Source organism: Synchiropus splendidus, chromosome 10 (genome assembly GCF_027744825.2).
Source record: "Synchiropus splendidus isolate RoL2022-P1 chromosome 10, RoL_Sspl_1.0, whole genome shotgun sequence".
In the NCBI taxonomy this organism is placed as follows: domain Eukaryota; kingdom Metazoa; phylum Chordata; class Actinopteri; order Syngnathiformes; family Callionymidae; genus Synchiropus; species Synchiropus splendidus.
The window spans coordinates 13,225,886-13,251,049 of NC_071343.1; the positions used below are offsets into that span (position 1 = coordinate 13,225,886).

The 25,164-nt window shown below is 42.4% G+C and overlaps 1 protein-coding gene across 1 annotated transcript in view; it reads right to left on the reverse strand.

Annotated features, from left to right (window-relative positions):
- The window catches only part of tmtops2b (teleost multiple tissue opsin 2b), a 48,081-nt gene that overhangs the window by 19,319 nt on the left and 3,598 nt on the right, over nt 1–25,164 (reverse strand). Inside the window, exon 2 of the mRNA XM_053876587.1 lies at nt 982–1,307. Coding sequence (XP_053732562.1) covers nt 982–1,307 — 326 coding nt within the window. The remainder of the gene's footprint in view (nt 1–981; nt 1,308–25,164) is intronic.

The following is a 25,164-nucleotide window of genomic DNA, read 5'->3' on the forward strand; positions in this document are numbered from 1 at the left end:
CAGTTCAGAAGAGGAAGATTGACCAAAGATTGTATAATAAAAGTGAATGTCATGCAAGGTAACTAATCTGTAATGTGGGCTAAAATAATATAATGGTTTTCATAATATTTAGTAACAAAGGAAATACTCACATTTTTAGCTTCTTCTCATTTTTTATCGGCTGAAAATATGTGAAGCATTCTGGGTGTTTTTTTTCGATGGAGGGCAGAGGAGATCCGAATGAACCTCCACTTCCTGTTCTGCTATTCTTTTGCTTCTTTTGCTCTCGCTTCAATGTTTCCCAACCACATTCATATTGTACACGAGTAGACCCTCCTTTCTTCGCATGTTTTTTAAGTTGTGCCTTGTTTTAAACCACTTTGTTTTGATGCTGTTTGACCATTTTTTTTAATTTCATTTGAAATATTTTTTATGAATTAATATTTTTTAAAAGCCACTATTGATATTGCCTTTGATTATATGAATTATAAATAACTTAATTTTCTTCACATGCACAGTGATCATGAAATAAACGTATTATTATTCACTTTGTTTATTTATTTATGTAGTATGATATTTAATGTATCAAGATGACAGCCTTATGTAAACTCACTTAAACTAACTAATAAAAACCTTGAATGTGGGGATGAAAAATCTGCAGGTCAGGCAAAGTTTCAAAACCATCTCTGAAGTTTATCTAAAAGGCAATTTGTACATTAGGAACGCTCTGGGATTCAAATCTCTTGGGATGATGGTGTTTTCCCAGAATAAAGCTGTGCAGGCGAGATTAGATCCTGGTCAAGATAAAAGGCATCGGCAAATCTGCTTAACTGTCAGGAGACCTGCTGTAGGTGAAGAGGGCCCGTTTAAGAAGATTAACAATGGACTCACTTAGATAAGAAAGACAAAACCCAGATAGGGAAAACATCGATGGGACAACAAAACTTGTGGAATGGCTAGAAAAAGAAGTCTGTCCTTAGAACAGCCGAGGGCCAACTCTACCTGCTTGACCGCCCAGAGAAGCCTGCTGTAGCAGTAGATCATCACCAGGATGGGGATGCCCAGACAGAAGGTGAAGAGGCAGATAATGTAGGCATGGGACTGAGCCGTGGGGACCGTCCAGGAGACCGAGCAGCTCGTCCCTGCTCCCTCGATGTCGTAGCGGCTCCAGCCGAGCAGAGGCGGCACCGTCCAGAACAGAGAGTACAGCCACGACCCTCCGACAGCCAGCAGAGGCTTGCGGTAGTTGGGTCCACGCTTGTTGTAAACGGTCAAGGTTGTGTAGCGATCGTAGGAGAGGACCACCAGAGAAATGAGCGAGACGATACCTGGAGAAGAAGAATAAAAATGCATTTACACTCAGGGGCGGATGGTGAAGAGAAACTCAACGACTCCCTGGGTTCAAACACTGGAAGTGTGCCAGCTCACCAGCTCTTCTGTAAGCTACCGTGTCTAATCTGTGTTTGTCTTCACCATTTGTAGGATGGTGATACATGAATACAATTCAAACCAGCTTTCATTTGGAGAGAAGATTATAGAGCGGCAGAGTCTCCGATTTATTCAGGAAGATTCAGGAAGCCACAGCCCCTCTTTGACATAAGATGCATTTATTCTCCAGCATTAATCCCATAACGACACACGAAGCCCCAGCTTGACTTGGCAACACTTGGTGTGCTGCCAAAGCGACATCCTCCTACCTGTCATGCTGTGTTTAAAAAACGCAATCTACAGAGGCAGAGTCTAAAGTGGGGTCAGCAGGGCAGAGAGTGGAGGCAGAATTGTTTGGCTTTATTTACTGTTCTATAACACAAGACACGTGGCAGCTAGGATGATAACAACAACAGGGAGGTTTTTCACTCCACAATGGCCAGGGTTTCCACTACTCTGAATGGACTTGAAATTCTTATAAAATCGAAATTCTTATCCAAATATTTTCAAGACATGAAAAGAGCTTTAGTTTAAATAAGGTGATATAAAAACTTGAATATAGCTACCATCCTGATTTATTGTGCTATTGTCAAACTGATGCAGAATAAACAATATTTTGTTGTTTAAATGTATGTATGGCTCCATCATTTGATTCAGTAATATACCACATTCAGTCACATTGAAAAATGTGGCTTCCTGTGGTAAATATTCTTATACCATTAAACTGTGATGAATTGAGATTAAGTGATCATAAATTCTCTTATTGACTAGATTATTTTTTTAATCGAATCCACCCTTAAAAAACCAAAACCGACTTGGACACTGCTGTCTCTGGGTCCATTCGATCAGCTTGGTGAGTCGTGAATTCCTGCAATGATCAGCTTCACATCCATTTATTGATCTTGCTGATCAATTTTCTATCTCCAAACAACACAGCAGAATCTGAACCCTGACTGGGTCACACACTGTGACTTGTTGACGGGCCACCGATTTCTCAAGCTGAGCTTTTGAAAGCAACAAATGTCACTCGAAACAGGCTTCAACGCTGTCGCCCCAAACCTCAGCCGCCTCCTTTACTCCCACATTCTAGACACTTTGTGGCTCGTAATTGTGCCTCTAAAATGACTTCACATGTAAACGAGCGGCTTTTCTCACATGTACCACCTGGGAGCTGTCAGACCCTGATGGCAGCCGTCCAGTCATTTTGACCGACCTGATCGACTGGTGATTTATCTGTCAAACTCAACTGCCATTTCTCACATCCTTTTTTCTTCCATTCTAACTGCGACAAGAAAAAATAGAGCATCAATACCGCTCAAACTGCTCCAACTGTACAAGACGTCCTGCCGACTGTTGACATGACACTGTTGACATGATAGAAAGTATATTGCCGGTGAATGTCAGAAAACGGCAACATCAGGTGTTAAGTCAACACCACCTTTCACTTCCTTTGTGTGCGCAGCTTTTCTTCAATGTAAAACAGAAACACTTGGAGCAACATGGAGGAAATAGAGTTCCTCTTGAGAGGGCTCTCTGCTTCATGGATAATGCTACGGCCGGCCCAAAACACGACTCAGAGGGAAAAGTAGTTCTTTATTGAGTGTGAGAGCGGGAACCAAAGACAAAGGGAATAAAGTTAACAGCTCTCTGGAGCGGGTTGGAAGGGCTTGTTCTCACACTGTAAAACGATTCATGCAAAGATCGTTTTGTACAGCAGAAATGAGTCATTACCTTCAGTCACATACTCTCCCGGGGGGTTATGAATGGCGGGGCATAAGTGCAGGAGTGGCATCACACAATACAAGTCCAGCTGGAGGCCTTGCGTGGTAAAACTCAAGCTACAGCCTTCATCACACCTGGCAATGTTTTTTGCAACCATAAATAATCCAGGAGCAAAGCCTTGAGTGACAGAGGGGCGTCAGACCCATGTGGAGTGATACTTCAGGATCCATTCGACACATTTGGATGAAGCACAGCCACAGTAACTGAACTATTACCTGGTCCAGGAAAGCAATTTTCCAAACGTCCTCTCATCACAGAAAATATGTGCTGAATTCACCTCCAACCCAGTAAACATGCCTTTAGAAATTCTAATTGAAACCCTGCAGCATGTGGTGAGAGTCAATTTCAGTTCATTTCATTTGGACTTTTCTTCCTCGTCCTCCTCGGTGAGTCAGATCAATGAGCTACATTCAGACGTCACCATGACACTTACAAACCACGGACGATTTGCCAGGTAAGTGGCACTTCTGAATGATTAATTATAGCAATAAATAAATCAGCGCACCCTTCACAGAAAAGTGTGAGGCAGCGATCCCAAATCACGACGTACATTTAAATCACATCATAGTTCCGCCTCACTAGGTGTCACCTGACGTGGGGCTGTGGAATACTGCTATGTTAATACAGATGTATTTTTTCTATTCAGCCCAGGTAACCAGTGGATGAGACCGGTGTGAAGCTTGAGATCTGCTCTGTTCCATCCCACGAGGAAGAAGTGTCTGCGACAAGCCTCACAGAAGTGTGTGCACTTTAATAGCATCCATTCACACCGCTCCCACAAGATAGCTTAAACAAAGAGAGACAACTTTTAAGCCTTGACGTGGCAATCTATCAGAAATAAAGCAACCTCCACATTAGGGACATTTCTTCCTCTCCAGTTGGGCAGCAGTCTGCTATGCTATTGACATATTTATTGTCTGCACCCCCCGAGCAAAAACAAACACTCCCAGCTCTTTAAAACAAGAAAGGAGCCTAATGGTGTGTTTCACTCCTGAGCTCTACGACCTTCTAAAGCATCAGTCTGTCGAACTTTTTCAAGGATTTATGGCTGCGACAAATGGCTTCAAATAAATAAATTCTGACTTTCAAAGAGTTTCAGCGGTGGCTTCAGACAGCTTCAAAGACGTGTAGCTGTTCTTCAATTTAGTGACGGAGGAACAGAAGAATAATGTCAACGCACCAAACAGGTCTGGGTCTGTATGTTGTTCTAGCTACTATATTTTTATGTTGCGATCATCACTGAGCTCTACATTACCAGCTCTAAGCTCAGACGGATCATGTTGGGCAGCAGAACAGTGAGCAGAGGACGCCTCACTGTGTGCTGGCCTTTCGCTCCCTAACACAGTGTGACAAGCCTCCGCGCTGCAGGGCAGAGCCTGCGAGTCTGTCAGGAATACAAAGTTAAGAGTTTCGTAGTCCATGTGCTTCGGTTTATTGAAGTTCTGATACGCGACGACTATCTATATAGGTCAACGGATTTACAAAGTGTACCTCAGGTTATGATGAAGTTCTTCAACCTCTGCGTGTCTTCCCACTCGATTTGCAACTGCTACATGGGCATTTTGCATTGAGAATTACAGGTAAGCAACTCCACTAAGCAGCTCTCACTGTCTTAAACTCGTGCAGTCTGTTATTAAATTAAAGTAAGTGTTTAGCTGCCTGGCGCTAATGTGAATGATGCTGAACGGACGGATGTCTGAGGTTTCCATTGCACTTCTCGTGCATCTTTTATCCTCACACTATCTTGCTGAACATGCTGGATGTAACAACCTTTGCTGACCTTGGAATTACAATGGTGTTTGCTTTTCTCTTTCACCAGACTGTAATTCGGGAGAGTAGTGCTGCCACACGCTGAGGAGCCGAGACAATTACAGAGGGCTGACCCACCACGTGGATCTGACCCCAACACTCACCCGCAAAAGATCCAGTCAAGTGACTTGAACTTTTAACGTACAACTACTCTGCATATTTATACCTTCGATCACTATAAATAGATCTATATCTTCTAGGTAAACAGTTTTTTTTTCAACCAGTCATCTATAAGAATTCAGTGTATTGATCTCGGGGCCCACCTTTCCTAGACAAAATGGGCCCGGGGCCCATTCAAGTAATAGAACTGTGTCATTCATCTTGATTTCATTTGTGATCAATAACCATATTTAACTAACTTACACATAAAAAAACCCTAAAACCTTGTGAAATGAGATGAAACCATGTGATCATTGCAAATATATTTATTTGTCATCGAAAATCCGTCCATCCAGCCAAGTCAAATTTATCAAATTTACTATGGAAAAAAAAGAAAAATAATAATCAATCCACGTCTAAATATCATAACATAAAAAGAATGTATTTTGTTTAAACTCCATAGAAGATATAAGTAAGAATAATTGAAAGTATCGCCATTAAAATGTTCTAATTAATCTTAAAACTGCTTCAGCAGGTGCTTTCATGAACACGTTTTACTGTTGGGGGCGCCATCACTTTCTTCGTCACTTTTTTCTTTTCAAGAACTTCTCCATAGTTGTTAACTGTCACAGATATACATTGGCTAATGTATTAGAACTGAGCGTCTCGTGGCCCTCACCGCCCAAATGTACAAGCAAAAACTTGTAGGTGCCCTCTAGGGGGCACTCGCGGCCCAACCATGGGCCCCAGCCATATGGTTAAGAATCACCGTACTAGAGTAAAGAAAACAATAGCTGTAGCATATTTTGCAAGACAAAAGCAATCGATTTCCAGCCAACATTGCTTCCAACTACACAACCACATTTACAGAGTGAACGTCTTTTTTTTTTTGTTGTTATACATATTATTTTCAAAAGAAATGTCAAAAGGCCGGATTACGAATTTCTTTGTAAGAGTCAGAAATTTGAGCCATGAATTTAGGGTTACATCGGCACTCATAACACAGTACATTTATTATATTTGATCATGGAATCTCATGGATTGTTTACAGCTTTCGTACATACAATGTACACGACCAAATGCTTTCCTCAAAAATATGGTAATACTACTGCCGCAGGACTACATTGGTTTCACAACAATTTCCTTTTTAATTTTGACAACTTTTCATTTTTAGACGGATGTAATTGTTTTTTGTTTTGTTTTTTTATCGCACGTCATTTTCCTGAGCTGTCACTCAACAACATCCAGCTTCCCCTAGTGACATCACATCCTGATTCTATATAGGTACACAGGATTCATGATCTTGCCAGAAAGAGAGATGCTTTTTGTGGCACACTAGTACGGAAGTGGTTTGCTTCGCTAGGCTTTTCAATGCCTCCGGCTGATCAGTTCTAAAATAAAAATATCTTTGTTACTGTAGGACAACAGGAGATAGGCTTTCATGACCTTCTCAAAGAGCGACACATCTGCGTTGTACAGCGGAAGGATTCAAAATACAGTGGTACCTCTGTTTTTGAAAGTCCCGGAATTCGAACAAATCAGAGTTCAAACAAAAATTTGGAGATTTTTTTGCTTTGGATTTCGAACGAAACTCCAGAACTCGAACGCCCCTGAAATAAGCCGGAAAAAAACATAGCGTGCGTGGACCGATCAGCTGACCCACGACGCGCTTTGTTATTGTGTATAACGCAGCCTCTGTATGCAGACTTGTCCCGTTAGCTACATGTACTGACTATTTTTTCTTCATATTGAGGTGTAAAACCTTTCCTGTCTCCTCACTGGACCATGGTAGAGTGTCACAGGGGAGGTGCTCGCTCTCCACACCTCCGAGGCTGGAGCGCTCACTCCAGGGTTTGATGTCCTGTTGTGGGCTGGAGCTGGGACAGGGATGAGGCGAGTCTGGGACAGAGCGTGACTTGGTTTATGACTTTGTCACAGCCAAACTGCACAGAAGCGCACATTCAGAGCTGGACACGCACCGGGCACCTCTTCACTTCTGGAGAGACGTCACTCACTCGGCAACCCCTCCCACATGCAGCGGCCACACACATAGAGGAACAGCCACCTGCAGCAGACACTCTACATTCACTCCTACAAAAGACTATTTTAAGGCTTGGAACGCATTACTTCTTTTCCTATTCACTGTAATGAGACAAATCAATTCAGATTTTGAACAATTCACGTCTCGAACGACGTTCTGGAACGGATTGTGGTCAAGGACCGAGGTACCACTGTATAAGGAAAGTCGAGTGCCCAGGCGAACGCCACCAGTCACAGGACAGGATACAGTCCACAGGTACAGAACACTAAGAGATGCCTTGAGCGTTCCACTGTCTTTATCATGCTGTGCCGACGCCTACCTCAGCATTTAAAGGCCTGTATCTAGTTCAAAGTTCCGATAAAGCAGTTTAAACAGTTGGCTAAAACAAATGTTCGGCAATAATCCAACGGTCGAAAATATTACTTCCTGAAAGTTACCTTACATTTGACTCTTCACATGCGATCGCTGGCATCTCACGCTAAGATTTCTTGTCACGGCTAACTGATAGGTTTGACAGAATTTAGAATCCGTTTTGATACATTTTGTGGATGTGGTGACCCAGCTCCCCAGGGAGCAGGCCTCTGCTCTATTCCCGCTCGGGGAGCACCTACGTCTTGTTTTTGTTGAGTTTATGCTTTTGGACGCCTGCTTCCAGAGGGCACGCCGGCTTCTGTCCACATTCCAGAACACATTACACTCAGGTTGACTGGCACTCAGAGTGATCTGCTCACTGAGGAGGATTCTGTGGTGCTCTTGAGGGGAGCAAAATATAGGCAAACTGTTTTAAGTTAGCCTTAGTTTCTTGAAGATATTTACGGTCTGATAGCTTTAAAGCAAACAGGCCAGAAATTAATGTTCCCCTATCGTCTACTGTGCTTATTTTTATAGCATTTTAAACATTCAAATTCATTTCTTTTCATTGTTTTTCAATCTTACGCGTTGCAGACGATTCCAGTTACCTAGGGTGAGACGAGGAGCTCTCTTCCTCTGCGTCAACACAACCTCATAACAGGGTCTCTGTACGCCCAGGAAACGGTCAAAAGTGTCAGGAAAGTCAGCTGTTCGCAGCCAGCTAGTGAGAACGATCCAGCTGAACTTTTCCTGAGACTTCTCACGAAATGTTGATGTTGACACGTATGAACATGTATGTTAATGACAGCGAGAGCAGGGAGCCTGCTGAGAGTTTCCCACAGTGATGAACTTTCACTGAAAAATCGCATCTGGCAGCTAATTAACTTTTGTAAGCAGCATGAACACACAAGCAGGGTTTAATGTTGTGCTCGCACTAATGACCTACGAGGAAGTTAATATTAAAGAACAAGGAGAAAACAGCCATGTAGCTCAGTAGGAGGAGAGTCACGCTCTTCTTGTGTACTTTGTTCTGGTATTCTGGCATCAACAAGTATCTGCTGTTAACACTTCTGTTGACTATTTCACTCATGTTTATTAGGGATGTCAGCCCTGTCTTTTGCTTCTTCTTCTGTCGGCCTTTCATGTCAGACCCTGCCACAGCGAGTCAGTCTCCTCCACCTCAGCCTCCCAGTCACACCTACCGTTACCACATCCATGAACCTCAATGTTTATCCTACTCACCTTCTTTTGCTTTCATTCTTCTTTCAACTTTGCTCGGGTTTCACCAGATGCTTGTGGAGTCCCGAGATGCTTACAGACCCAACTGATGTGAAAACAACAGCAACAACCGTGAGGCTCGTCTTGCCTGGGATTTGTATTGGACAAGGTGAAGGCAGTTGGGAGAGCTCTAGAGCAGCGATTCTTCACCACAGGGCCGGGGGCCCATGGGCGGACCACGAGCGCCCCATAGAGGGCCGCATAAAGTTTTCTTGTTTTACACCTTTGGGCCGTGAGACGCTCAGTTTGAATACATTAGCCACATATGGTGGCAGTAGTGTGTCACTGCATTGACTTGACAGCTGCAAATCTATCATAGTCAACAGAAGTTATTGAAAAGAAAAAAAATGATAAAGAAAGTGATGCCACCCCAACAGTAAAAACTGTTTATGTATGCAACTGCAGAAGCAGTTTTGACAATTAATTAGAACATTTTATGGCGATACTTTTATTTACACTTCATTTATATATTCTTTGGAGTATAAATAAAATATACTATTTTTATTTTATGATATGTAGACATGGTTTTATTATATTTATTTTATTCAGAATGTGATTCTGTTTTTCCAATTTCCTCAACAGTTTGAGTAGATTTCTTGAGTAAATTTGATGAATATGACTTTGTACCTGGTTCTGCTGCTGGTTGGACTTTTCGATGACAAATAAATATCTTTGCGATGATCACATGGTTTCAAGTCATTTCACAAGGTTTTTTTTTGTTTACGTGTAAGTAGATGAAAAATCGAAGAACCCCTGCTCTGTAGGATTTTTAAAATTTTATTTTATTTATTTTTAGTATACATATTGTTTGAAAATCTTCTTCCAAGAAAGTAAAGGCGTCAATGTTGTTGCATTCAATCCTGTTTTGTTTGTATAATATGACTTACACAACATATACAGACACATTTCTATCAGGCAAAAAAGAGAATATTGAGCCTAAGGCCAGTCTTTCAATTTGTCTTTCTATTATGGTAATGGCGTCTTCCCCGCTGCGCGACGTCCGTCCAGCTTGTTTTTCTGCCCAGTATTCAGGAAGCAGTGAGGCAAATAGCAGGTCATCAAGCAAATGAAGAAGCTGGGGACGCCAATTTAGACCTGACTCACTTCTCCAGAAATTCTCTCCACAATTCGAAACAATCAGATGCAAAAGTGATTCAAATACAGTGTCTCCTGCGTCCAGACCTTGACGCCACTCTGAGTCTTTTTGTCACAAGGTGACCTCTGATGATGAACGAAAATGACATTCGTGCAGACAAGAAGCTGCAAGGCAGAGCTACTCAAACTATTTCCGGCTGCCAAATAGCAGCTTGTGAAATTCTTCTGTCTTAATTCCGACATTAAAAGACACCCTTGCCGTGGGTGACTTTTCTTTTCTCTTCCTTTTTTTTTTTTATCTGGTGACATCACTGGACACGAGGTGAAGGCAGTCCAGGCAGCTTCTTCAAGTTGAGAAATGCTTTATCTTTCAGAGCAGGGAGCTAGTTTGAGTCACCGTAAACATAAAGATCCCACTATCTTTCAACTTGGTTCCAACTCTCTCATGCGTTTGGTCATGAGTCAGTCTCAGAGGCAGATGGATTCCTGCCACTTTTCAGCTCCAGAATCAGGTCATGTGTTAATGTAGTTTGACCCAGTTTGTGTCTGACATCTGCATGTTCCCTCTGCCTGGCACATCCAGATGCGTATGATATTGATCTGTGAACCTTCAGGGGTGGTCCAGGGCAATAAATCATTTCACATGTCGACAGCGTAACAAGAACTGTGGCCGGAGTGCAACAAATTTCAATCGTTATTTAAGTGTGAAGTGTTACTTCCACTGAGATTCGTAGTCAATCGAATGTTTAGTGTTGAATTGCCTTCAGATTGTTTTCACTTTGGCCTCATCTTTTCATCCATTTTCCGCTGTATGTTCCTCTCACCCTTTACCTAACCATCCAAAACCTAATCACAATGACACAATGATATTTTGATGCCTTCATCCTCATATAGAAGCTTGGATTTGTAGGGTCCATTGAATTGGTCCCCACAAAGGCATAAGGTCCTCACAAGGAGATGTTTTGTCAAGAGAGGATGAACCAGATGCCCATGCACACACCTATAGATAGTGATGGGCTGAGGGGTTCATGAAAGAGTGTCGCCAGAGCTGCAATAGGTGGCGCTCCATGTCTAAGCTCTGATGTTAGATCAAGCTCTGTGTGTTTTTGGACAGCGAGACTGAACCACTATGACGTGTTCCATTATCCAAATGACTCAACAACACCACAGGTAGAGTCGCTGATATAGAGGCATGCTGGTTTCTTTCCACAAAGCCTCTTATTTTCAGTCCCTTCAGTGGACAGAATGAAACAATGACAATTCATACCTGGATGGTTTTGCTGGCGCAGACTGCCTTGTATATTGGCAAGCTCCTAAGCCCCTAAAGCGTTCACCAGCAGTCACATAATAAACCTGAAACCACAGGCACATCACGCACCTGTACCTCCGCTATGCCTCCCTTCTCCATCCACACGCTGGTTTTTATACACAATTTTTTTGTCCTTTTTTGACCATATAATCGGTTTACTGAATTCCGAGATCAATAGGACAGCAGGTGGCAATAGCGTAGTCATACACACAGGCAATGAATAAGAAAACTAGAAACTGGAAATGGATTTGCTACAGCACGTCAACGTGTTGTCAACAGTGTGGTGTGTCTCATAAGGTCGAAATGTCAGTCTCAGCCTGCTATCACAAGGGATGGTCACGTGACCCTTCGGCCCAATGGAAGTGACTGGTGGGAGTCTTTACTTCTAAGTTACAACGTTTCCTATCTCCCCAGGAAGGACAGCTGGAGACCAATATCTCTTGGACTTGGTTGCTGGACTGTCGAGGAGGCAGATCTTGGGCTGACCCACCTCTGGTACATGTCCTAGGTGATGCCATCTGCATCCTCCTCGTCTCTCTTCAAACACCCAGTGTGTCCGTGTGCTGCGTGTTTGCAGAGATCACCGGAAGGCTGTGAATGTGTGGGCCAGGGTGTGGACATGTTTATCACAGCACACACGGCCGTGACAGAGTTACAGGGAGAAGAAATCCATTAGGCTTCTTTTTAAAAGGTGGATACACACAGAGGTAGAGTCCCACAAATCTGACTGAGTACCTTCACCAGCTCAGATGGACAGGAAGTGGATAGGTTTAAATGGGTGTTTCCTAATCCGTCACCTTCAAGTTTACCTCTCTGACTCTTGTTGCAAGAGATTTATTGAGTTCAACTCATGGAGTCCAACACCATTCCTGCAAATGTATAATGACACCAGCAGAAGAAACAGGAAGTGACGCTTTTATTCAGCTGAATCTGTCATTGAAGGACAGTATGAATAGAATATGATGACGTGCAATGCCGAAGAAGATTTAACAAACCCTACGACTTGTAAAAGTCACCAATGAAGCAGCTGTGAGGTTCAGTAGTCACCGCCGTTGTCTTCAGTGATCGTGTGTCATGATTCCATCAGGGAATGTGGGACTTCACAGCGAAAAATGCTTCCTCAGATCATCTGGCAATTTGTCAGCCTTAATCCAGTGAGTACTTTGAGTTAGCATGTGTCACGTCTGCAGGCTTTAGATCCAACACGCGCGTTATTTGATCAACCCTGACGGATTAAACCTGACGTCCCATATGTGATCAGGTCGAGTGTGTTGGAGATCGCTGCGAGACTTGTAATCCGAAGTGACAATTGTGCTTTTGTTGTTCTATTTAGGGAGGATAAAGGAGTGGGATTACTTGTGATATTGTCCGCGACAGAGTGTCAAGAACATATGAAGAGTTTCATGTTGGCAGCGCCGACTCTTCCTGACGCTTCTCGCTGTTGTGAGAGAAACAACTTGGGTTCACTTCTGTAAGGTTTGGTGAAAGCATCTGTGCTACTCATGACAGCGTCTGAGGTCCATGAACAAGAGAGACACTTCTCATGGTGGTGGCAGAAAAACACAAAACATAAATGAAGTTAAAAATCTAACTAAAGGTTCAAAACCAACCGTGGGTCAGAGGGGGGAAACCCACTGTAAAATGGAAGTTGGGCCAGAATAACTAGTACTACTATGACTACTTCTACTACTACTGTACTAGTACTACTAATTATTATTACTATAATTACTCTACTATTAATAAAAAACAGAAAAATGAATAAAGTAAAAGCTGATAAACAGACAATCTATTGAAAAACTAGAAAATATTCTGTCTAAAACATTAAGTAATGATTTTAAAACCATTTCATCGTCTTTACTCAAAGTTAAAAAACAGACCTTGGCCAAAGTTGCGTTTTACCCAGTATTGTTGCCCACTGTTTATTCCATATAGACAAAATCCAATACCCTTTTTACCAGGCGAATTACGATCAGGAAATGGTAACGTTGTGAAACTCACTCGTGCATCTCGCACTAGCTACGTGGCTACGTTGAGAGTCGACTAGTCACTGAGAAAGATAGTCATCTTAACAACTAGTCCACTTATTGACATATGAGGTGAACAAACAATCGTAATGTTTAATATTTTACTTTTAACTGCGCTAAACTAAAGTGTGGCGATAGATGTTAAAAATCAAGACATGAAAACCTTTCTCCAACTCAGATTTTGAGTGTGTGAGTTATTTTCGCAACAAAATATTCTTGAGTGCAAATTAATATTTAACCGCAACCCCTTCATTTATTGAAGTTTTGGGGTAAAAATATTGTGAGTGAGTGACGGCGCTGAGCAGCGAGCAGCCGCGCTCCCCTCAGGACGCAGCAGAGCTGAGGAGGACGCTGTTGCCAGATCAAATACACAGACTACACCTCACTTCACAGTAGTTCGACGTGCCTCAACCCTGGGCTGCATCAGTGACATTAATCCAGCCAGGAGCTGCGTGGATCCAGCACTGCATGTAATCGGTACATACAGGGGTTGGACAAAATAATGGAAACACCTTAATACTAAAAAAGCTTTAAGGTGTTTCCATTATTTAGTCCAACCCCTGTACATACATCGTCAGTTAACCACCGTTTAGTACTGTTCTGTGTCAAGATCTTAAATCAATCTAGTAAAAAAAAAAATATATATATATATATATATATATATATATATAATGTCCTTTAAACAGGTCAAAATGAGGCTCAGTAGTGTGTGCGTGTGTGGCCTCTGTGTGCCTGTATGACCTCCCTACAATGCTCCTGGTGAGGCAGCGGATGTTCTCCTGTGGGATCTCCTCCCAGTTGTCCTGCTTTAGTCCAGATCTGGACACACTCCAGCCACATGAGGTCGAGCATTGTCTTGCATTAGGAGGAACCCACGGCCAACCGCACCAGCAGGTGGTCTCACAAGGGGACTGAGGAGGTCTCATCTGGGTACCTAATGGGGTGGCCCTCCAAAGAAATGCCACCCCACACCATTACTGACCCACTGCCAAACCGGTCACGCTGGAGGAAGTTGCAGGCTGCAGGCAATGCTCTCCATGGTGTCTCCAGACTCTGTGCTCAGTGTGAACCTGCTTCCATGTGTGAAGAGCACATGGCGCTAGTGGCCAATTTGCCAGTCTTGGTGTTCTCTGGCAAATGTCAAACATCCTGCACAGTGTTGGGCTGTCAGCACAACTCCCACCTGTGGACATCAGGCCCTCATTCCACCCTCATGGAGTCTGTTTCTGACTTGTTTGAACAGACACATGCACATTTGTGGCCCACTGGAGCTCATTTTGCAGGGCTCTGGCAGTGCTCCTCCTGTTCCTCCTAGCAGAAAAAAGAAGGTAGAGGTTCTGCTGCTGGATGGTTGCCCTCCCACAGCCTGCTCCACGTCTCCTGGTAGCCCCTCCATGCTCTGGACACTACGCTGACAGACACAGCAAACCTTCTTATTGTTTTGTTTAAGCGTTCCCTTTATTTTTTTGGGCAGTATATATATATATATATATATATATATATATATATATATATATATATATATATTCTTTACAAAAAACGTCTAAAAATATTTAATTCGATTTAATTTAACATGGAGCAAACAGATGCTTTTGTTTGCTTTTGTTCAGGGAGGTTTTTCACTACACAATGGCCAGAGTTTCCACTACTCTGAATGTACTTGAAATTCTTATAAAATTGAAATATAGCTACCATCGTGATTTATTGTGCTATTGTCATGTCTATTGTATATATATATATATATATATATATATATATATATATATATATATATATATATATATATACACACGTAACATTCGACTTACGACCAAGATTGGTTCCGACGGACTGGACGTAAGTCCGCCTGCTGTGGTCCTAAGCAGTCAAGCAGGTCGGACGTTACGTGTATATCATGGTAGCATGAATTCCATAATATAGTCATCAACGCTTGTGATTGGTTGACTGGGCAGCAGAGCATCATGGGAAGTCACCGTTACTGAGCTTGCTGTTGATGGTTGCGGCACCTCTACCGCATATTAAAGGCTCAAACACGATGGCTGACTTGGAATGTAGCCAGAGAAATTGTGGTTTGTTTGACAGTGTTTTGCTCTCTCAGCGCTCAGAAAATGTCAGCTGACTTGTAGGACAATATAGGAACATATCTGGACTGGGGCACGTCAGCATTCCTTCATTTACAGCCTGCTCCGGGAAACAATTTCATTAAAAGAATCGATAACGCTCTCGAACATCTTCGGAAGAACAACACCGTAGCTGCGGGCAGTTTGTGCCTCTTGTTTAAAACCCAAGTGTTTCTTCGTGCTCCTTGACAGTACATACACAGCTGCCAAAAATGGTGGCTACTTGTTCCACTCAAGCTCCTCACGTCGAGTGGCACAATAATCAATACGTGCAACTTGACGGAAGGCAAGGCGGGGAGATCTGGCACGTGGTTGCATGACGCACCATTGTGTGGCGCTGCTAAGTGATTATCTTTAATAGAAGTCGCTGACCTGTGAGATCTAATGATCATTTCACTACATTTCACAAGATCTATATTCACTACCGGATGAAAGAATCATGTTGAGAACCATCAGTCAAAATCCTACTGCTGCGTCCGACCGCACCACTCAGCAAAGCACCTCCAAAATTCTGATTTTTTCTTTTTTTTGCAGCAGCAGCAGAAGGTGTGCAGAATCTCAAAAGGAGCCAGTTTAGCAGTAAAAGTCCTTTTCTTCATGTCGGGAACCAGCAGAGATTCTACTGTCTGTTATGGTTCTGCTGCTGCAGCCCAACAGGGAAAAGGCTTCTGTCTCCAGGATTTATTCATTTCACTTCAATTTGATTTCCGCTTGAATTTATTGGATAAACAAGCTTTTGCGGTTGAAAAACAGCCTCTTCTGCCGCAACAAAACGCTTCATTTTCGCGATAGTGAACGGCTTCAATCATTTAATTAACGGCTTTGGTGGTTCCGCAGTTGTTTTCGTCACGCTCTTCGTAATGGTGGAATATTACACCCACATTTAAAAAACTCTTTTTACAACCCGTGTCATGGCAACACTACTGTGAAGTTTAATTGCGTGGCAAATTCTTTTAGTGTCACGTTCAAATGAAAACTAAGTTTGTCGTACAGTTCATTTCCACCTGAAAGACTTGCTGCTGAAACATTGTGTTGGCAAACCATCTCAGGGTAAGCTACTACAAAACATGCCACCACATCTGCTGACCCTTATTTACGGTATCTCTGCTGCTTACTTTGAGTTGCCCCATTAAATCACATGCTCGGGTTTGTAAGTGAACACGCACATTGAAATACTTGAGTCTTGAATCTCACCGGTCCTACTGTTTCTTCTGTGTTCTTGCGCAAAAAAATCCAAATATGATGTACTTTCATTTCCCATCGGGGTTACGTTTTTTCCCTTATTGAAAAATTATTTTTTGTCCTCTCCCAGTCCAATTTCAAATGTCCTTCTCTTTGCACTGTTTCCAATTCCTTAGGAGGGAGTTTGTTTATTTAGTTTCCTGTGTGGTTACTTTCATTCAGGAAAGTCATTGATTTATTCATTGCTCAAAAAAAACCCCACCATTTTGGGGAATTTAATCATTTTTTTCTTTTTATATCATATATTTAAAAATATGTAATATAATGTGCATTTATTAATTTTGTGGCAAAAACTTTCAATGATGACTAGGGTGTAATTTTATATCGGTGTCAGTGTTTTTTCATTCTTTTGATTCTTTGATATTCATTGAAATCTTCAATGTATCAATGTTTGTTTTTTGACCAATGATTCTTTTTTGATGTATTTTTTTTTCAGACAACCATTGTGAGTTTGTGTTTGCTTTTTTATGTTAAATCATTTTCTTTATATTTAATATTTTATTTAAATTTGTTTTTTAAAATATATATTTTCATGTATATGTTATTTTACGTTTTGATCAAATTTCCTGGCATTTAATCTTAATTTCTAGCAACTCTTTGTATTTTTTTATTTTATCTTCTTTCAACAATGATAATTCCATATTTCCTTATAAGACGTGGGCTGCTGTGATGGGCTATCTTATTGTTTTTTAATATTAAAAAAAAATTACTTTAGAACTTTATACTATTTGTGATCGGGAATAAATGATTGCGTCTCAAACAATGACTATTGGAAAATCTGAACACTGCGCCTCACTGTCTAGGATCTTGCTGCACCTTTCACTTTGCTTGTTCGTCACAGAGTCATTTTATAACTCCATTCTGTGAGAGAACGAGAGCTACATAGACACATGCCTCTCTCTTTCCAAGACTTTTAATAGCGATGTTAGGCTGTCTGCTAGGAACTAATAAAGTCAAAATGTAAAATTGCATTCAAACACGCCAGTTAATCAAAAGAAGAAGAGAAAAAGATTTGATTCTGTCTGGCTCTAGTGATGGAGAGCAGCAGAGCAGGAGCACTGCATCCCTGCAGGCTCCATGGAATTACAGCAAATTTCTCTGGGAACATTGCAACATAACTGAATATAAAACAGTTATATCAATGTAAAATCAATGCACATCAGGGTGAAGGATCGTTGGGCTGCTTGTCTGGGTATCGCTGCCTTCCCTCTCCTGCTGTATGCGGATTTGAGCGCTGGGTGAAATACAGACATTGACAGGCGGCTTGTCCACACTTATCTGTTTTTACATGTCCTGTGTTTCCTCGATGGAAAAAACAAGAATCTGTGTGTTGTATAGAGATAACACCAGACCGTGATGGAGGTCGAAGGGTCATGCTGTACTCACACCCCCATTTCAGCCACTCAAACCTGGACTGAGATTGTGTCGACTGTGTGGTGTGTTTCATTTGCCTGAGTGTCCACCACCTCCTGTTGAATCTAGCGCCTCCTGTAGGATTCCTTTTGAAGCTCCCCCTCAGTAAGACAAGACAGTTTGAAAACAGCACAGTATTAACTCTTCCTTGCATTCAATCATCACCTGAATAAACCATTCACATGGTACACTAACATCCCAGACTTTTATGTCCAACCCCAGTCTGTAGACTGCGGAGATGTACACTACATCTCAGTGTGGGAACCAAGTCTGAGCGGTAGCAGACATGTTGTGTCTGATCTTGTCAAGTTAACTTGGGACAGACGGAAGGGATGCTCTGGAAATAAAGTGGATGTGATTGCAGGAAAGGATGTGTGTGCATCTAAACAGGTCAAGTGAGGCCTCGCCCCAGATTGTGTCGCACATAAACAACCTCTGTCCTCATCAGCCACTGCAACATTGCTGTTCCCCGACTGCTTGTTTTGTTTCTTTCACTGCTCTTCCTCTTAGATTGTACATGCTCTTCATCTTTTAGTGAGTGAGAACTGTGCCAGGGCGTTTTCGTGTCCGTGTGAGAGGAATTGGCTCAGAATATGAGCACAGCTGTGGTCACAGCCAAGCCCTTCGGGCAGACTTTGGCCTCTCCAACACCGCCAAGTGTCACACCGCCTGTGTCGGAAACGGGTGAGGACGTGACGTTAGATGCGATCGATGAAAATCATAAACATTGTCGCATTTTTGGGGTCAGTTTAGCAGGACGGGCGGTGACCATTGTAATATTTAAATGATAGTTGGGACTTAAATGAATGAGGATATTTTGATTTAAATGATCACGCCCTGACTTTGAGAAAAGGGGAAAGCAACAAGCTTTGTCCTGTGATGCTCAGGGGTGTGACTGAAACATCTGAAAAGACTTGAAGCTGTAAGATCCAGACCCCTGGTTCCCCAGACAACTTTGGGAGGGTCAGGCTTCCAGCAGTGTGAGTTTCAGAGCTCTGCTAGGCGAAACAGGGAGGTTTTCTTGAGACTCCCAAGGGACATGGCCATCTTTTGGTCCACCACCAGCAGCAGTTGTCTGAACTGACAGTTAGTTACAGCAGCACAGTATCCCAGCATCTCACTCTCACACGGCGATCTACCACTACAGTAGCACCTATAACCCTCGCGTCGACTGTTTTGAATGGCATTCCACTTACTTCCTTGCTGCCTGAACAAACATGGCTCTCTCTTTTAGTCTTAGTTCTAGTCAAAAAGTGATGTCAAATTTTAGTCGGGTCTACTTGTAATAGTTTTTGTGTAGTTTAGTCAGTTTTAGTCTGGAGAAATGACTATAATATCAGTCATGAGAAACAAAAGAGGGGTTACAATTACTGTATAATTCACAGTGTACAATTTCATGTACCTATGTACTGTACATCTTCATATCTTTCAATCTTTCATAATATGCACGTGTTCATGAATAGAATAGAATCTAACAATACATTTTGATTAGTGATCATTTGCTTACTAACCACATGATGGTGCACAGCACATTGAACATTGGCCAAAACTATAGTGTATCTCAGCTGTTGAGTTTGTTTTTCCATTTGTGCTGACATTTAGCCACGACATCATGAGACACAGTAACACGCATAAACTACTCAACTGACATTAGTGCTACCAAGCTGACTTCACTTGTAGATCAGCAGCATGAACCAAGCTCATTCAAGTCCATCAGCAGCTCATTTGCACCGAGAGTTATGTGGGAAAAGCAGAGTATGTATCACAACTAATGTTCGACTAATAGAAACAACATACTGTATGGTGTGTTACCTCCGAACAGATCTCACCACGGTCAGCCCTCAGGTGCAGCTTTAGGTTTGTCGCTTTATTGCCGCATTTGTCACCAGCGAGTTCTTCCACTGTGCATTTGGTTTTTTGCTTCAGAGTGATTGTAAAAAAGTTCCCCCACACATCCGTGCAGCGTTTGCGACCACCAACTGGCACCGTCGCCATCGTCCATGAGTCAATAAGCTGCCAGGCGGGCGGTGGGTGTGTAGTAACACAGGGGCTTTGTCTGACAGAGATTACAGATTACGGACAAGACTGTCACATATTTTGAATGTCTGACAGGCCACCTACATACATTTCCTCTTCCCAATCCCACTCTCATTTACCAGTTGGTTCCTAAGAAGGCAACACATAATGTTGTTATCTGTTATCTATCATACTGTCACAAGGGAGGCGTCCTGACAAGATGCCACCTGACCGCAGGTGCTTCAATTTGAGCTTCTCCTGGATGATGCCATCTTTTAACTCTGAAACACACCTTCACACACCCCTAAAGATCTTAAATGTATAATAGAGCGCAGAGTTGATGCACCAGAAATTTACATACTTGGCATGATGTACAGAATATTTTCAACAATATTCTAAATTGGACTGAATTCAAAAGCTGCACGTTAATACAGAACACTTAAATACAATACAGCAAATAGCTTTTCTTCCCTCAGAAGCAGAGGCCACGAGACATGAATCAGAACCAGACCAGCCTCTGTGACACAAATAAAATTAATCAGAAGCCATCTTTCTTTGTTTCCTTTATGTGTTCCAAAAAGCAGGACCTTGCTCCAGTCAGAACACAAAATTGCGTGGCTACGAAAACCCACAGAGAGCAGCGTTTGTTTTCTTTTCCTTAGACATTTCAGCTGCCAGATTTCCATTGTCCTGTCTCAACACACAAAAAGATAATCTTGAATCAACAAACTGAAAATAAATTCTGCCAATTTTCGCTTTGTACACATCTGTTCGACTGATTCAAGTGAGGATTTGAAGAATCTAATCTCCACACGTTTCCACAAAGCCTGAGGTCTGTTTGCAAAGCATGGTATTCCTCAACTGTTCTGTCGCATTAAGGCCCCTTTATGCTCACTTCACATGCGAAAATGTGCCTGTCCTTTTCAAATGTTGTAGGAGGTGCTGGTCGGTGAGGCCGTTAACTATATCGCAACTGGAGAACAGAGAATGTCCACCATTCTTTTATCTCCTTCATGTCTCATTAGAGCAGCAACACTGCCCCAAAAGTTTCCAGTGGTACTGCTCCGTACCGGAAATGGAAAAAGAAGTAATGCGTTCCAAGCCTTAAAATAGTCTTTTGTAGGAGTGAATGTAGAGTGTCTGCTGCAGGTGCGCTGTTCCTCTATGTGTGTGGCCGCTGCATGTGGGAGGGGTTGCCGAGTGAGTGACGTCTCTCCAGAAGTGAAGAGGTGCCCGGTGCGTGTCCAGCTCTGAATGTGCGCTTCTGTGCAGTTTGGCTGTGACAAAGTCATAAACCAAGTAACTTAGCTCTGTCCCAGACTCGCCTCATCCCTGTCCCAGCTCCAGCCCACAACAGGACATCAAACCCTGGAGTGCGCGCTCCAGCCTCGGAGGTGTGGAGAGCGAGCACCTCCCCTGTGACCCTCTACCACGCTCCAGTGTGGAGACAGGAAAGGTTTTACACCTCAATATGAAGAAAAAACAGTCAGTAAATGTAGCTAATGGACTCGTTTGCATACAGAGGCTGCGTTATACACAATAACAAAGCGCCTCGTGGGTCAGCTGATCAGTCCGCGCACGTTATGTTTTTTCCGGCTTTTTTCGGGGGTGTTCCAGTTCTGGATTTTCGTTGAAATCCGGTGCAAAAAAATCTCGAAATTTTTGTTCGAACTCCGATTTGTTCCAATTCCGGGACTTTCGAAAACCAAAGTAACACTGTATTAACCCCAAGGGTTACTTAGCCTTCAATGGTATCATGGACCATTGGTAGGATCATGCTGTTACACTTGTGATCTTCTCATTTGATGACTGAATCTGAGTCATCTTATTGCCGGACAGCTCAATAAGAATCAAGTCACCTCCAGGGTTCTCCCCAGTATAAGTACATTTTCTCAGAGTCGGGCGTGTCTTCCACACGGAAGAGAACGGCGTCCTTTACGATCCTCCTTAACAGTCTTCTTTAAAGGGAGGAGTCCTCATCTCCTGAAGCGAGGTCAATGCAGGTACGCTCGAAGACTCTCAGCATAGGGGATAGCACAGCTCCTACACTGCTAGAACGCAGAGGAGAAGCTTGACCTTGCTCACCTTCAGTCCATTCTCAAACTGCCTTTCCAATCTCAGAGAGAGCTTCTCACCAAAAGCCAGGAGAGACCTCCTGAATCAAACTCTTATTTAACAGCAACGCACTGCACCAGTCCACCTCATTTACGCTTTACTGACAGCTAAATCTGCATTCTGCCTTTATATGCTTAAAACTACATTCAATACCAGGACAGTCTCTTGTTGACTAACTTGATGATGAACCTTCATACTGACACATACAGCATCTTGCAAATATAATTTCATTATGAAATAGAAAAACGGTTGGATGCCACCTCTGCATGCTTTTATACATTTCAGTCAAGGCTGACTCATTCACAGAAAAACTGCCCAAACGTTGGAGTCATGCATGAAATAACAAACGAGTGGAGACAACAGCGCGTGAGAGCAGGCTCCGCTCGGGTCAGTGTGGGGTCTGGGCGCCGACATGAATATGGATGTGTTCATACATCTGTGATGAGAATCGTGGTTTTTCTGTCGAACCACAAAAAGCTCTCATACACAGCATTATATTTGCACATATTGCTAGTCAGTGACACTAAAGCCATGAATCACACTTTTCAGTTCTTAGAGATGAAATTCCTTCGATCATTTATTTGAATAATTAAAGCAAATTCAATGAAAACTAAATGGTCTTTCAAGGCACGAGACATTTATTTTATTTTATTTTATTAAGAGCACTTTATTTCGAAGCACTTTCCTAGTTGGTGGGACCCCCACTGACCATGGCAATAAATTCTATTCTCATTCTAATTCTGATTTTTTTTTCCTCAACTAGATGACAGGGTTTCCTCTGCTACGATGTTATTGAATGTTACATGATTTAATGTTCAGTTTTAAGAAAAGTCTGCTCAATATCTTCTCCAGATGTATTAAATATGACACTCATATATGAAGACTTCAGTTTTAGAGAATTGGATTTATCCATCAACGACTCAGTCGTTGAGCAGTTACAGAGATACATGACAGGAAATGGTTGACATTTATCTCCGCTGGGATTGTGGGAGACAGACATTGCTGAAGTTTTTATGAGCAATTGTGTAAAACTTTGATGCCGCATGAGAAAACACTAGAAATTATAAATTGAATATGACTTGCAAAACTTGGTATTTTAAGGATGCAGCGAAAGTTGTTTTACGATTTATATTTTACTTTGTCTTTAATCCTGAATCTTATAGCTATTGTTTAAGAGTTTTGCCAATGCTGGCGTCAGAAGAAGTACTTTTTCATAATGACAAATTGCCTTTGCGTTGCAAGGCACAGCACAAAATCAGACATTACAAGCCCAAACATTGGAAAATGTTAAGAGAGCTCTCTATGCAGAATAAACCATGTGTCGTGAGCCATTAAGGACCTTCATTATTGCTGTCCTTTCTTCTGACCGACAGTCTAAAGAACACATTTCAACGGGATTATTAAGGGAATCCAATAGGTTTCGGGGCTTTCATGAGTTGTTTTATTCCATATTTTCTGATCACGGATTTTGATGTCTGTCCATAATAGTTTTGCCTCTGAACAATTTGCTGTGACCCACACTGCGTTGCTTGTGCCTTCTTTGAACATGATGAGCTTTTGGAAAGCCACATCGGTATCTGCATTATTCAAGCCCTGAGTAAGTAAGGTGCATTCGTGACTCGGAAAAGGGACAAAGGAAATGTGTTATTACATCCGACATTGTCTCTTTTCAGGGTCGTACGTCTCGTGTATATAACTCTCTCTATTGCAAGAGGAATGGGCTTTTTCTTTTTCCATTGCAGTGTAATTATGAGTTTGTTTGCTTCAGAAGCAAATAGAAGGATTTAATGAACGGCTGCATCGTCGAGCAATTGTCTACAGTGCCTAGCAGAAGGTAATATCCTTTTCATTTTGAGGACGATTATGTCAGGGAAAATAGCTTTTGCGTGATAGAAGAGGAAAATATGAAAATATATTTTCATCATGACATTGTATTTCCATTTGTGTGCTTAGATCATGGTCAGCAAGGTCTGCAGGTATACTAGCAGCTGGTGTTTGAGCCGTGTGTGTGGTCACAAAAACACCCACGTGAGCTGAAGGATCTTCAGCTGCGACCTAGGAGATCAGTCCAGCATCATTCACTGGCCGGATATGAGATGAAATTCTGATGTTTTCACTTCACTTCTTGCAGAATCAACTCGAATTCTGGAGATATTAAAATCATCTTTCCCTCATGTTTTTAATTAAGTAGTGTTCGGAAGCGAGAACACAGGCACCGTCTCAGCAAGGTGAGCCAACAGCTCGATTCTCACTGGAACTGTTGGGGGCCAAATGTGGCCCGGATGAGGATCTGAGACAATGGTTTTTGGTGGGAATATGACATAATGTCTAGACCATATATAGAGAAGACATCGCTCTCCAGGTGAAGGAACTCATGTCTTGGTGTCTTGTTCAGGGCTGAGGGAACAATGACAGTCATTGTTATGGTGCTTCAACATTGACAACAGAAAGAGCTGAGCTTAAAGGCAAAGTTCTCAATTTATCAGTCAAACCCTGGAAAGGACTGAAAGATCAACAGAAGCTGCTAGGGATGGGCAATAATCGTACACGATATAACGCCAAACACAATCACCACGACGACAATTCTGCATCTCACAATAAATTCGATAAACACACGGCTCACTAGCTGCAATGGACATGCACACGTGAACATGAGGAGACAGCGACAGTGCGGCCTTCCTCTGTGAAACACCGTGGTTTAAATAGTCGGATATTGGACGGAGCTCCGCTCCGGAATTGGCAGCAGCGCCCTCTTCTGCCTCCCCATTAGGGTTCACTGATCGTGGACACACTCTCAAGGGCAGCGCTAATGCTACGCGCCGGCATCAGTTAGGGACCATCAACAAATTTGAAAACGTTCCAAATATTGCCTCATTTTCAATAAGGCAATGGAAAGCAACCATTTTAGGAGAAAAAAATGTGAAAAGGTTTTTCATCACACAAGACAAAGGACTGACAGTTTGTTTATTCACATTATTTCATGAGATACAGCAGACAGACGGCACAATTTAAGCCCTAAATAAAGCTGGCAGAGCAGTCAGTCAGGCATGAGCGGCTTCTACC